The 13,858-nt window shown below is 34.1% G+C and overlaps 1 protein-coding gene across 4 annotated transcripts in view; it reads left to right on the plus strand.

The window, feature by feature from the left end:
* The window catches only part of TLK2 (tousled like kinase 2), a 161,685-nt gene that overhangs the window by 53,157 nt on the left and 94,670 nt on the right, over positions 1–13,858 (plus strand). For 3 of the 4 annotated variants that reach the window (XM_007482527.2, XM_001368520.4, XM_056817042.1), the window contains exons 4-9: positions 1,992–2,061; positions 3,108–3,151; positions 3,917–4,012; positions 7,816–7,983; positions 11,689–11,784; positions 13,010–13,102. In XM_007482527.2, the coding sequence (XP_007482589.1) occupies positions 1,992–2,061; positions 3,108–3,151; positions 3,917–4,012; positions 7,816–7,983; positions 11,689–11,784; positions 13,010–13,102 (567 nt within the window). The remainder of the gene's footprint in view (positions 1–1,991; positions 2,062–3,107; positions 3,152–3,916; positions 4,013–7,815; positions 7,984–11,688; positions 11,785–13,009; positions 13,103–13,858) is intronic. The other variant, XM_007482528.2, reaches the window with a different exon arrangement.

Genomic DNA, 13,858 nt, shown 5'->3' on the forward strand with positions numbered 1-13,858 from the left:
GGGTTATACATGCATCATTGTTCAAAACCTATTTCTATATTATTACTATTTGCAATAGAATGATCATTTAAAGTCAAGATCCCCAATCATATATCCATTAAACCACGTGATCCATCATATGTTTTTTTCTGCATTTCTACTCCCACAGTTTTTTCTCAGGATGTGGATAGTGTTCTTTCTCATAAGTCTCTGAATTGTCCTGGATCATTTTATTGCTGCTAGTAGTCTGTTACATTTGATTGTGCCACAATCTATCAGTCTTTGTGTACAATGTTCTCCTGGTTCTGCTCCTTTTGTTCTGCATCCATTCCTGGAGGTCTTTCCAGTTCACATGGAATTCTTCCAGTTCATCATTCCTTTCAGCACAATAGTATTCAATCACCATCAGATACTACAATTTGTTTAGCCACTTACCAGTGGATGCACACCCTCCCCCCAACCCCCTTTTCCAGTTTTTTGCCACTACAAAAGAGCACGGCTATGAATATTTTTGTACACATTATTTTTCCCTATTATCTCTTTGGGGTACAAACCCAGCAATGCTATAGCTGGATCAAAGGGCAGGCAGTCATTTAATGCCCTTTGGGCATAGTTCCAAATTGCCTTCCAGAATGGTTGGATCAATTCACAACTCCACTAGCAATTCATTAGTGTCCCAATTTTGCCACATGCCCTGCAACATTTTTATTTTCCTTTACTGTCATACTGGCCAATCTCCTAGGTGTGAGGTAGTACCTCAGAGTTGTTTTGATTTGCAGTTCTCTAATTATGAGAGTTTGAACATTTTTTTCATGTGTTTATTGATAGTTTTGGTTTTTTTATCTGAAAAATGACTATTCGTGTGCCTTGCCCATTTATTAATTAGGTCTCTTCATTTTCAAAAAGCTCTTGATTTCTGTCTTCATATCAATTCCAAGAGAAGAGTAGTAAGGACTAGACAATCAAGGTTAAGCGAGTTGCTTAGATTCACACAATTAGGAAGTATCTGAGACCAGATTTGAATGCAGGTCCTCCTGACTCTAGGCCTGGTGTAACTGTGCTACCTAGCTGCTTTTCATTTATTAATAAAATATTGCTTTTGTCTTTTAGAGGAGCTTTAAAAACAGATGAAATATAATGATCTCTTAAATCTGTTGGGAAAGAAAACTAATTAGTTTGGAAAAATTATTTTTCTTTATCTCCCCCCCCCCCCCCCCCCATTAAAAACGAAATCAAAAACAGATAGTCATTTGATTCTCACAGCAACCCAGTGAGGTAGTTGCTATTATTATCCCCATTTCATAAGAAATTGAAACATATAGAAGTTTAGTGACTTGCCCAAGGTCACATTGCTAGGAAGTATTGTGAGTCCCGATTTGAACCTAGGTCTTCCCAATTCCCTAGGCTTAGAAATCTATCCCCTTTCAGAAGTTCTCTTGGTAGAGAAAATGCTTTAAAAGACAAATACTAAAACTATGAATGGATTTCTCTGTGTTCTCTATCAGTGAAATATAGGGAATTGTTAAAAGTTGTAAATAAGATATTTATAAATTTGATTTTGTAAATAGTATTTTAAGAAGTTTAGGCTCCCAAATACATAGGTGCCTTTAAATTCTGTTCTTAGGACTATTTTCCCTCATATATGCCTAGAAGCTGCTAGAAGACATCTTCCCCCTTAAATTTGAACCCTAGTTGCTCTGATTTAAAAGGATTAAAACATTCTGCTTTGTTCAGTTCCTGAAACATGATGAACAGTAAATGTTTGAGAGGCAATTAAATCTTTCCTTTGGAAAAAAATCTGTCTTCATGTCATTGTGTATTTTAAAGTAGGAGTAGTAAGGTAGAGGCTACTTTTATTTTTCTTAAGATCTTTAGAACAGGAAACAAAAACTCATTTAGTGCTTGGCCATGCCAGTAGGGAATTATATCTCCTAATGCATTTGGTATTTTCCTCTGTCCTTTTCATGCACATACATACCAAAATCCTAATTGTCACATTTGGTATAAAACAGACCCCTGAGAAAAAACAAAATGACCAGCGGAACCGGAAAAGGAAAGCAGAACCATATGAAACTAGCCAAGGTAATAATAATACTCTACTCCTAATAATAATAATAATGAGTTTTCTTTTGTACCTACACAGGATTTTCTCACTGTGGGTAATTGGTTTGTATACAGATTCCTAACCAAAGAGACCTCAAGGGATCATCAGGCAGCTTATTATCAACTTGTCATTTGATATACACCTGACAAAACAGAGTTGTTCTTCAGGGATGCTTGTTTTCCTAATTATAAGGAAACATAGGCCTTTCTCCACAGGTTTTTCCCTTAGACTGAACATACATTATGTAGAAAAGAAGACTTGTTGGAGTGTTAAATAACTGTTGTATTATACTCAGTGCCTTGTATATAATAGGCCTCTGGAAATTAATCTTTTATGCTGGGAGCCTTTCTAGCTACTATTCTATGACAGTCATTGTTTGGTTGAATATTGGAACCTATTTGAATAACTCTCCAGGAAGATTGTTATAATGGCAAATATTTTTAGGCAACTGATGCAATAATAAAGTGGGTTTATTGCTTCCTTTTTTCAGTTTTAAGAAATGATGGCCTTTATAATCTTTTTATAGTTTTTGCCAGCAGTTAATTCATTATATATCTTAGAGGAAATGATCTATAAATATAAGGATATAGCAATTCTTAGACGAAACCTATTAAACTTATCTGATAATTCTAATATATTTGTTTGAAGTATTCTCTATCTTGAATAGTACTTAACCTGTAGGGAAGGAAATGATTGTAGGAGAGGTAGAGTTGAGGACCTAGTTAAAAAACAAAAACAACTCTTTAATTGTCTTAAGGCCCAAAGGAATGCAAACCATCAGAATTTTTTCCTTCCTTTTATTCAGTTGGTCTTCCTAAACAGAGAAAATTTTTCATCCCATTTTGGGGAATTAGTATTTTATTTAATTGGCCATTGTAACCACATAAGGGAAAAATGTAAACTTCTGGGGCAGTAGTAACATATACAGAAGTTACTCAATGCATAAGGATGATATTTTTCAAGGATAGTAAATTATCCTTTTTGTTTGTCTTAAAAATTTGACATATTTTGGTTTAATTTTCAGGGAAAGGCACTCCTAGGGGACATAAAATTAGTGATTACTTTGAGGTAAGTAATTTGTTGAAAAATTCTTATAGAAAAGGTTCTTGCCCAAATTCCTGAGTTTTATTCTCTGATTATATAGGAATTCCCTAGTTTCACTGAATCAACATTTGTAGTTGTTGAGCTAAGGAGTAGGAGAGTTTGGCAGAACTACATATATTTAGATCTTGTCTGTCACTGCAGAAATTACTGTCTACCAAAAATTCAGACCTGCTCATTCTGTATGGTGATCTAATATGGTAGAACCCAAATGAGAATCTTTCTCTATTTAGTAGACTTTTATCACTAGGTTTTTCATATAAGACTATATTTGGGTGTGATTCTCAGTGTACTATCTATATTCTCTCATTTTCTTCATCAATGGAATATATAGCAAATTAACAGTAATTAATGGTTAGTGAATTTGATCAATTATTATTGCCAATAAACTGTTTATACCTGTTATGGTATATTTTTGGCAGAAGAACATTTGTTTAAAATAATTTTTAAGGTTAGCTACTTAACCACTTAATCTGTTTTAGCTCACTTACATTGGAAATCTATAAGAAAATGTTTTGTATTTTTCTTTTTCTTTTTTTTTTTTTCACAACATAACATTTTCTTGGAAAGGAATTGAATGTTTGAATCAAGGGGGGAATTTTTTTGGGTGGAAAAGGCTTTTAGTTATTTGTCAAAATCTGGGGTCTGCTTTGTGGATTTGATCTTTCCTGCTTTCCCTACCTGAAATATAGACTTATTGTGAATTATTCATATCCATTTTTCTCTGACCAGTTTGCTGGGGGAACTGGACCAGGGACCAGCCCTGGTAGAAGTGTTCCACCTGTTGCAAGATCCTCACCACAACATTCCTTATCTAATCCCTTACCAGTAAGTATTCACCTCTTATAGGATTTTTTTTTAAAGAAGCCAAGGAAAGGTTCAAGCAAACTTTCCCTTGCATTAATTATGGATGGGAAACTAGACAGGTGGAGGGGGCCAGATGGAGGTTCAAAGGAAAGGTCTTAGGTTGGACTACCATGAGATTCTTAGATGTATTTGGTGAATCCAATTTTCATCTATAATGGACTAGTGGGCAGCACTTGTGAATGTAGTAAGTAATGCTAGGTTCCAGCACAAAAATGATTTTTAATTCAAATAGTAAAAATTAGTATTCTTGCAAAAATATTTTCTGATTTTAGTTAACATACAACAATTTGTCTATGCCATATTCAAGATTATGAAATTTTATCAATTTTATCACTTATTCAAAGACTTGTGAATTCTATCTTTACATCATTTCTCTAATCTATCCTCTTCTCTAGTTAAATGTCTACTACCCTAATTCAGGACTTAATTATTTCTTGTCTAGGTAACTGTAGTGGTTTTTAATGGTTTCCCTGTCCCAAAACTCTTCTTTCTAATCTGTCTTCCATACTGTTGTCAAAATGATTGTCTGAAAGCATAAGTGTAACTGTGTCCCTTTGTTCAAAAAGCTCTAGTGGCTCTAGGATTTAATATAAACTCTTGTTTGATATTCAAGAAGCTCTTAACAAAAATGGTTCCAGTTTAATCTTTGCAGAATTATTACACATTAATCTTCTTTCATTCATTCTGGTCCAGCCAAGTTAATCTAGCTGCTCTTCACTGTAGTTAGCATAACATTTCAAATCTCCATACCTTTGCACAGGTTGAATTCTATGCCTGGAATACACTTTTTCTCATCTTTACATTTTAGAATCCCCCAAAGTTTAGAGCAGATATTATCTCCTAAGTAGGACCTTTCCTGATTCTCCTGCTGACTGAGACTTCCTTCTGAAATCATCTAATATTTACTTTATATATACAAATACTTACTATTTACATACTTGCATATCAATAGAATATATGCTTATTGAGGGCAGGAATGATTTCTGTCTTTTTATTTCTAATGTTTAACATAGTAGGTACTCAATAAATTCTTATTTGTAGATTGACATTTTTGTGTAAGTTTTAAGTTTCTTAATTTCCTAAGAAGCTCAATTTCCAGATTGAATTTCTGGTTCTTATTTGTATCTTTGTAAGTGACATTTTTCTTAAAATATTGGAGAAAAATTCGATTAGTCAGGCTAAATTCCTTTGAATCATTAATTTTACTGTTGTTGCTTTTGTTCTGGACCTGTGATTTTTGTTTGTTTGTTTGTTTTTTGGGGGGGTGGCAAGGATATCTCACTTAGGAAATTCCCTCTACCAATGAAAATCAACAACTCTTCTTTAATATTGTAGTGACTGTGCCATAGAGACTGGTCTTTATCTAGAACACTTATTCTCCTCTTGATTGATAGTATGCCAAATTAAAGGAGAAGCCAACTATCTCAGCAGCTGCCACACTTCAGGAACTCTTGAGAGGACAAAGAACTGGAGTCAGGAAACTTGGGTTCTAATTCTATCTCTGGTTGCTTTTTTGTGGGGGGTGGGATGGAATAGGGAACTGTATGATCTTAAGGAAGTTGCCTATGTTTTTTTCTAACGTTATTTTATAAATTGAGTAATAATGTGTCCCCTGGCACGTAGAACAAAAGCAATACATAATCTTTCAAAATGCCTAAAGAGAGCGAATGGCACCTACTTTTCTGTTCTAGGCTAAACATCCTTCATCCCTTCCTTTCCTTTCCTTTTCTCACTAGGAAGTATTAAGGATTAGCAAAAAAGCAGATGTAGCATGCTTTTACCTTTTTGGGAAAAGATCTGTAGACTTTCTTAATAGAGACTAATGATGCCCAACCTATGGATTCCTGTGATCTTCAAATCCATTCAGAATCTATAAAAAAGCCAACACACTTTTGTTTACTGATAAGACTTGAATAGGTGTATTTTTCAAATGTTTGTAGATTATATTGTGTCATAAGAAAATACATAATGTTTGAAAGCTTCTAATTGACTAAATGAGTTTGCACTTTATTAACTAATAGTATACTAATAGTACATTATCCTTTGGAACTTTGTGATATTGTGTGTGATAAAAGGAGTTTCTTATGCCTAGAGGTTGGTAGCAGTAGATACAGCTGTTCATCTATCAGATTAGGCTCATAAATGTGATGTCTAAAAGAGCTCTCTTGCTGGCTCTGCTCTTTATATACTAACAAATGTAATAATTCTAAATATACATTAGGCCCCCCCAAAGGGAATGAAACCTTTGATTCCCTATTTTTTATATAGCTATTAAATATTGGAGACCTAAGCTTTCCTTTTAAAAACACTATGACTTCTAATACTATTACAAAATATAAGTTTTTTTGAATGCAAAAACCTTGTCATATCTAGTGCCTTAAATCAGGGATTGACAAACTATGGCCAGCAGGCCAGATCTAGATAGATGATTCTTTTTGAGCCTCTCCTGAGCCAAGAATTTTTAAAGTTTTAAATACAATAAAACTTTATTTACAAATGTAAAAACCATTCTTACCTTGGGGCCTTTGGAGTCTTCAAAAACTGATTCCCTATTGGACTATCAGATAGACTATAAATGAATAAATGCATTCTTGAATGGTTTTAGTAATCATCTGCCTTTTAGTATGCAAGTAAGTATTTGTTTAAAATGTAGTGGTCTTAGACAACTATCCCCCAAGTTATTTTCAAGATTTTGTCCCTACCAAAAGGGTACTTGCAATTGGTGAGAATTCTTCATAGAATTTACTTAGCATTTTAAGGAGCCAGAGATTCACTGAAGATAGGAAGAGAGAATGTTACTACTACTGGATATCTCAAAGTACTTTGGAGCCTTATTACAATACTGATCTCATTTTGGGGTCTGCTTTTATAGCATCCATTTTAATTTTACTAACCTCCAATTGGATGGATCTAAGATAAATTTGCTTCACTGCATCCTGTTCTCTAGCAAATAATGTTATGTCAAAGGCTTACTGTATTTATTAGTATTGTCATTCTTTTTTTCTAAATTAAGTGGAAATAGTTAAAGAGTAATGAAGTTCCGTCTTAAAAAATTTAGGACAAAAAAGAAAGTCTCTGAGCAAGTTTCTTAGGTCACTATTCCTTTGTAAAAAGGAAGTGAGTATTTTGTAATTGACTTTGGAATATTCAAATCACGGTGAATTCAAAGATCAGTATTCATATAGGCAACACAGTATAGTTGATTTAACAGTCTATCTCTTTCAGAGTAATAGGGGATAGGAACTAGACTGGCACTGTCTTAATCATGGAAGTTAGTAATGATTTAGAGAGTTGCTGTGTACTGAGAGCTTAAGTGACTTGCTTAGGAGTCACACATCCAGCACTGGTCAGAGGTTGGACTTGAAACCCAGTTTTGAGGCTGACACTCAATCCACTACGTTAGACTGCCTCCTTGAGGATTTTGTTCAAATCATGTGTTTGTCACTTATTCCTGGCTCACCTTGAGTACCTCATTTAATATCATAGGACCTTGGTTTTCTCATCTAGTGAAACAATGGCTGAGACAAGATAAACTGAAATGTCCCATTGAGATTGACTGAAATATTTTCCATGCTTAAATAAAAATAGTCAAAATGTGTTATGTTCTCAGCCTTTGATTTCAGAGTTGTTGTGTGTCTTGTTTTTAACTTTGGGATTTGCCTTTGGTAGCTGTGTGTTCTTGACCTGACACCGATGCATGTTTTGGCAGAACCTGAGTTGTTCTTCATGTTTAAGATGTATGTTTGCTTTAATGTGTGTTCCAGCGGCGAGTGGAGCAGCCGCTGTATGGTCTAGATGGCAGTGCTGCAAAGGAGGCACAGGAAGAACACTCGGCTCTGCCAACCCTGATGTCGGTGATGCTGGCAAAACCTCGGCTTGACACTGAGCAATTGGCACCACGGGGAGCCGGCCTCTGCTTCACTTTTGTCTCGGTGAGCAGTAAACCTGAGCTCATGTCTGTCTTCACAGTTATGGTCTACAGATTTCTGTATGATGTAAATGTGATGCAATATATTTCTTTTTTTTATGCAATATATTTTTATCATATTTTAAATCAGTATTATTCCTATTGTTTCTCTTAGTCAACACTAATGCATTTGCTTCTTTCAGATCTTTAAATACTTTCCAGATTAAGTCTTTAGTACGTCCTGAGAAAAGAAATGTATTTTCTTTTTATTTTATTGATAGGAGACCCTCTCACTTTTTACCATAAAGTGAATCAGAGTGAAACAATCTCATTCCAGTGAGAAGTTTTTTATACTTTAAAATTTTCTAAACCTCAGCCTATTTATTTCCAGCTTATTTGCTACAACAAATTTAACAAAATACAAGCTTTTCTTCATGAATCAGTGTTTATACAAAAACTGAAAACTCCAGTATTAGTACAGTTGAAAAAATTTTCCAAAAAACAACTTTTCCAATAGTCATTTGGACTCTTTTTTATTGATTGAAATTCTTTATAACAGGGTTTGACCAGTGACTATAGCTTTTAAAAAATATATATGCTTACAGTCAAATCACTGTTTAAAATGTTTCTCAGCTGTTACTTTTCATTAACTAAAACTATAAATATTTCTTTTACCTCTATCTTATAGAATCATAGGTTTTCATATTTTGAAAGATCTTTAATATCCTTTAAGACCAACCTCTGAAATTGGTCATGGTAAAATGGCTTAATGCAATTAAGTAGATGCTTAATGTTAGAGCTTAATTAAGTAGGTGCTTAATGCAATTTAAAACTGAATTGATCCTCAGAATGAAGAAAACTTGCTTTTAAAATTTCTGTTCCCTCTGCCGCCGCCCCCCCCCCCCCCCCCCCCTCAATTGAGGTTATAAGTGCCTGGGATCACACAACTAGGAAAGTAATTGAGGCCAGATTTGAACTCAAGACGCTCTCTCTATCTCTAGGTCTGGCCTTCAAATCCACTTGGCCACCTACCTGCCCTTGACTCATGCTCTTTTAAATAACTAAATATAGTATTAGGATGATTTATAGGGGGGACATAGAAAATATTTCTGTTTACAATTTTGTTAACAAACTAACAATTTAGAGGTTCTTTGCAAGTTTTTTTTTTTTTTGCAAGACTTTCTAGAAGCAAGTTTACTAGAGGGGAAAACCTAGATTTTGTTCATTGTGGAAATATCTTAGGGAAACAGAGTATAGAATTCTGCAGAGAGTTGGGGCTGACAATAAGACTCAAGAACAAGCCAGAGATTAATTTCTCTGCATTTTAGGGAATTAATTTAGGAATCTAAGGATTTTTTTATTTTGTTATTGACATATATTAGATATTTCCTTTTCATTTTAGTTTTATTTTTGTCTCAGTTACAAGTAAACCAAAATTTTGAGTTCCAGATTCTCTCCCTCCCTTCCACTATGCCCATCTCGAGAAGGCAAATAATTAGAAATAGATTATATATGTATAGTCATGCAAAACAATAATAGACATTTCCTTGTAAAAACCCCCAACACCTCTTACATCTTCCTCCTCCCTCCCCCTTTAGAGTTTCTGGGGGATAATAAGTTAAACTTTACAGCACAAGGAGACCCCGCCATCTTGTTTGTCCTTGCCTGCTTTAATTTAAACCCCTAAGTAGCACTTCTAGTTCCTGGCACAACTTTGTCTCCACTCTGACAAAACAAAGTGAAACAATCATTGAACCAAGAGAAACTTATTAATAAGTTTCAGGCAAAAGAGCGTGTTGATTGGAAACAAACTGCCCAGAGAAAAGATTGTTCATAAACTAGCTATAGCAGAAGATAAATTTTACTTTCCTTTAATAAAATGAAGAACAAACTATTTTTGAAGAGTTGAATATGTTATCAGTCAGAGAATAGTGATTCAGTTTAACAGCTGCAAAATTCAGATCTCTGGCAGCAAACACTTATAGTGTGATGGGTCCTAATGAGACAAAACAGCTAAAACTTAAAAAAATCAGCCTTCAAAAGCATTATATTTATACATCTGAAGATTTGAAACATAGGTTAATATGTTTAAGTTTAGTTTAAAAGGAAAAACAGAACAGAGAGCTTTTTTGGTATAAGGCTATTTCTCTAAATCACCAGCCCCTCTTAGCAACCTCATGTGTCTGCTTATTAGGGTTCCTACCAATTCTATTTAGTGTTTCTGAGAACATGAACTGATATAAGCTGCATGATTTTTGGTGCTTTTAGTTTTGTGCTTTTATGCTTTTCAAAATAATTTTGTTTGGTATTTCTTGTGAGTTTTTACTGTACTAAAATTTTTTGATTTTTTTACTGTACTAAAGTGCTTTGATTGTGAGAGTACTGGATAGAGTATTGCAGTTGAAGTCAGGAAGACTTGTGTTTGAATGTTACCACTGATGCTGATGTTTGTAACTATGAGCAAGAGTTCTTAACTTCTCTAAGTGGATTTCCTTTCTTTCAAATAGGAATAATAATTGTTGTTCCTGATGGGCATAGAAAGACTTTAACAAACTTTTAGATCTAGTATTAATTATTATTATTTAATAGTCTACCGTTTGTTTCCTAGCAATATTTTACCTTTGTCTTAGTTTCTCATACCTACTTTCCACCTCTCATTCCTGGGATTTTCTTAGAAATAGGTTTCATTGATTCAGTAGTCATCCTCAACTGTAAGCAACACATAGGACTGGAAAAAGTAAAATTCTCTGAGCTATTGGAATACTTTCACAAAATCCATGTACTTAAAAAAGGGTCCTCAAACAATTATTTGGAGTTTGTTGACTTAGCAGTCCTAAAACTGTTGTAAAATCCCAAATTATCTGTTTTTCAAACTGCATTAGATTATAACCACATATTATAGAGGAGAGAGATAAGGCACTTAGTCACTGATGTCAGAAATGACAGATAATAATAGCAAGAGATAGAAAAACTACTATTATAGCAGAGTATAATAGTTTATATGGTGTTAATACAGTCATCAAGGAAAAGTAAAGGGTTATTTATTATATACTATGCCATTATATATATGTTTTCTTTAAAATAATATAGGAGAAGTTTTAATATTTCCCATGCCACATGTTAGGAGTTAGATGAATTGCTTTAGTGATGAGGTTTTAGAAATAAAGAGCTTTTTAAATCCTAAAAGAGCATTGAATTGTAATCAATAAATCATGTTAGAAGTTCACCTGAATTTTTTGGCAGCTATGTATTAATGGGTGATGTTCTGCTTGATGGATTATGTGCTTATGGTTAACCAAGTTGAGTATCGAGAGATTTCATTCATAGAATTTAGAGTTGGGCCTTATAGATCCCTTAATTTAGTTTAGACTTTTCCTATAAATGGATTATTTTTGTGTTGGTGGGGAGAAAACACTAGAATAGCTAAAACTTCTTTTTAATTAACTTTTTTCAGGTACATATAGAAATAATTTTTGACAATTGTTTTCTGATATTTTAGGATTCACATTTTCTCCCTTCTTCCCTTTGAGCCTCCCCTTCTCCAAGGTGAAAAGTAGTTTGATACAGGTTATACTAGTGATTTCCTGCAGTACATATGGTTAAAATTTCTATTCTGGGAACATGGCATATACTATAACTTTTATTTTGATAATGAATGGTAAATCCTTATTACTGTTTTTGGAGGAAGAATAGAAACCTTTTGGTGACTGGTCTTGTGTCTGTATTCCAGGCTCAGCAAGGCAGCCCTTCTTCTACTGGATCCGTCAACACAGAGCATTCCTGCAGTTCCCAAAAACAGATTTCCATCCAGCACAAACAGACACAGGTATAGTGTGACAAAGAGTGTAAGAAACAACTCACTTAGGAATGAATCATGCCACATACACCCAGTTTTTCATACCCATATTTTTTGGTGATCTTCTTTCTGAGATTTCTCCTAGGTTTCTAGGTTTCTCCTAGTTATATTAACTTCATATTTTGTTAAGAAGAAAAATTGTTTTTATTTTGCGTGTAAATTGGATACTTAAGGAACCATTTCTACTCTGAGTCTTTGCCATTTTAGTTCTTTGAAGAAGGAATTTTTATACTATCTAGTACCCTTAAAAGATTGCTGTACTCCTAGATACACATTTTAAAATGCAAGGATTTTCACGTTTATCTAGGTGAACCTGACTGTTCCCCCTCTTTCCCCTCCCCCCACCCCAAGATTTCAGTGAACTATATGTATTCTTATTGCTTGTTTAAAATACATGAGGAATTTTAATTCAGGTAGCTTTATCCAGAGTTGGGAGTGACTTTAATAGGATTATGAAATTTAAAAGCTTAAAGGGATATCCTGTAAGATCATCTAGTTCAATTCCCTCATTTCATGGTCACCCATGTACAAAATTGTATTTGGCATATTTATTCCATTTCTTGGTATTTTATTGGCAGAATTGGTGAGACAAGTGATTCTTTTAGTCTCATGTAGTGCTATTGTCTTTAGCACAATGTACTTGGCATTCTGTGAATGTATATAAAGTTTCAGAAGCCATATGTTCTGTAGAAGTAGATAAATACATATTCACATATTAATAACTCTTTGGATAATTATATATAGTGTTTTAGCTCTGTTTTCTTGTTTGCTTCTTTGTTCCCACTAGATGGCATGCTTGTTCCTTAGAGATATAGGCCATTTCTTATTTGAAGTCCAGTTCTCATCAAACTGTAGCTCATTTCTGGAGTGCTATATTGCTATATTTTTTACATGTTCTATTGGTACATCTTTGGTTCCTGAGGTGCCCCAATGATTTGTGAATTGATATATTTGAAGATAGGATTAGCATTTTTAAAAATGCAGAAATAGTCTTATTGACCATTGTATCTGAAAGTTACTGTTAAAGAATGAGCTAGGTGAAAAGAATATTAATTTCCTTGAGGCATAGGATTATAGTTCATTTACATACTACTGTGCAGGCTTAGATTATAAGTGCAACAAGTTGAAGCCGTGCTTCTGTATAGATATGACATTCTTAACTGTCTTTTTTGTTTTGTTTTTTCTTTTACTACAGTCTGACCTCACGATAGAAAAAATATCTGCATTAGAAAACAGTAAGAATTCTGATCTAGAGAAGAAGGAGGGGAGGATAGACGACTTATTGAGAGTGAGTATTGAATTATGTTTGTTTGAGAGAAAAACAGAAAAATTCATAATAAGCATAGATTTCTATATTTGGAGCATCTAAAGCTTAATATCAAATTAGATCAAGGGCTCTTAACCTGGACTCCTCAGAATAAAGTTTAAAATTCATAAACATTAGGACACATAATATCACAATTGTAACCAATTATATTGAAGTACATTTATGAAAAAAAATTTTTTTAAAGCTCATGGATTATAGGCTAAAAAACACTTAATTAGATAACACATGTAAAATACCTTCTACCTTCTCTGTAAACTTCAAAGTATTATATACATGAGAGCCATTGGCTGTTCTATACATTTACTAATTGTGTGACCTTGGGCAAGTCACTTAAACTCTCAATGCTTCAGTTGTAAAACTGAGAGGGATTAGACCAGATGACCTTTGAGGTCTTTTCCGGCTCTACATCTGTCATCCTAAAGTCCTATTTTGATACTTCATCATGGTGTGAAGGTGATCCTGGACTCTTGAAGGCTATGCCATTAGAGTAAAGTTCTGCTAAATCCTACCCTATTGTAAAGGATTGAGAGCATGGATCTAGCAGTGGATTATGTCATCTGAAGACCAGCCTAGCTAAATTTAGCTAGACTATCAGTAGGGGTTTGGTCAGCCACCAGATGTTAATTTTTTTTGGCCACAGAATCTTGTGAAATCATCTACTAAAGCATAGAGGGATTGCGGCCTACATGGGTGAAGGGAGTAGCCAGCCACGCCAGT

Source organism: Monodelphis domestica, chromosome 2, assembly GCF_027887165.1.
Source record: "Monodelphis domestica isolate mMonDom1 chromosome 2, mMonDom1.pri, whole genome shotgun sequence".
Classification (NCBI taxonomy): Eukaryota; Metazoa; Chordata; class Mammalia; order Didelphimorphia; family Didelphidae; genus Monodelphis; species Monodelphis domestica.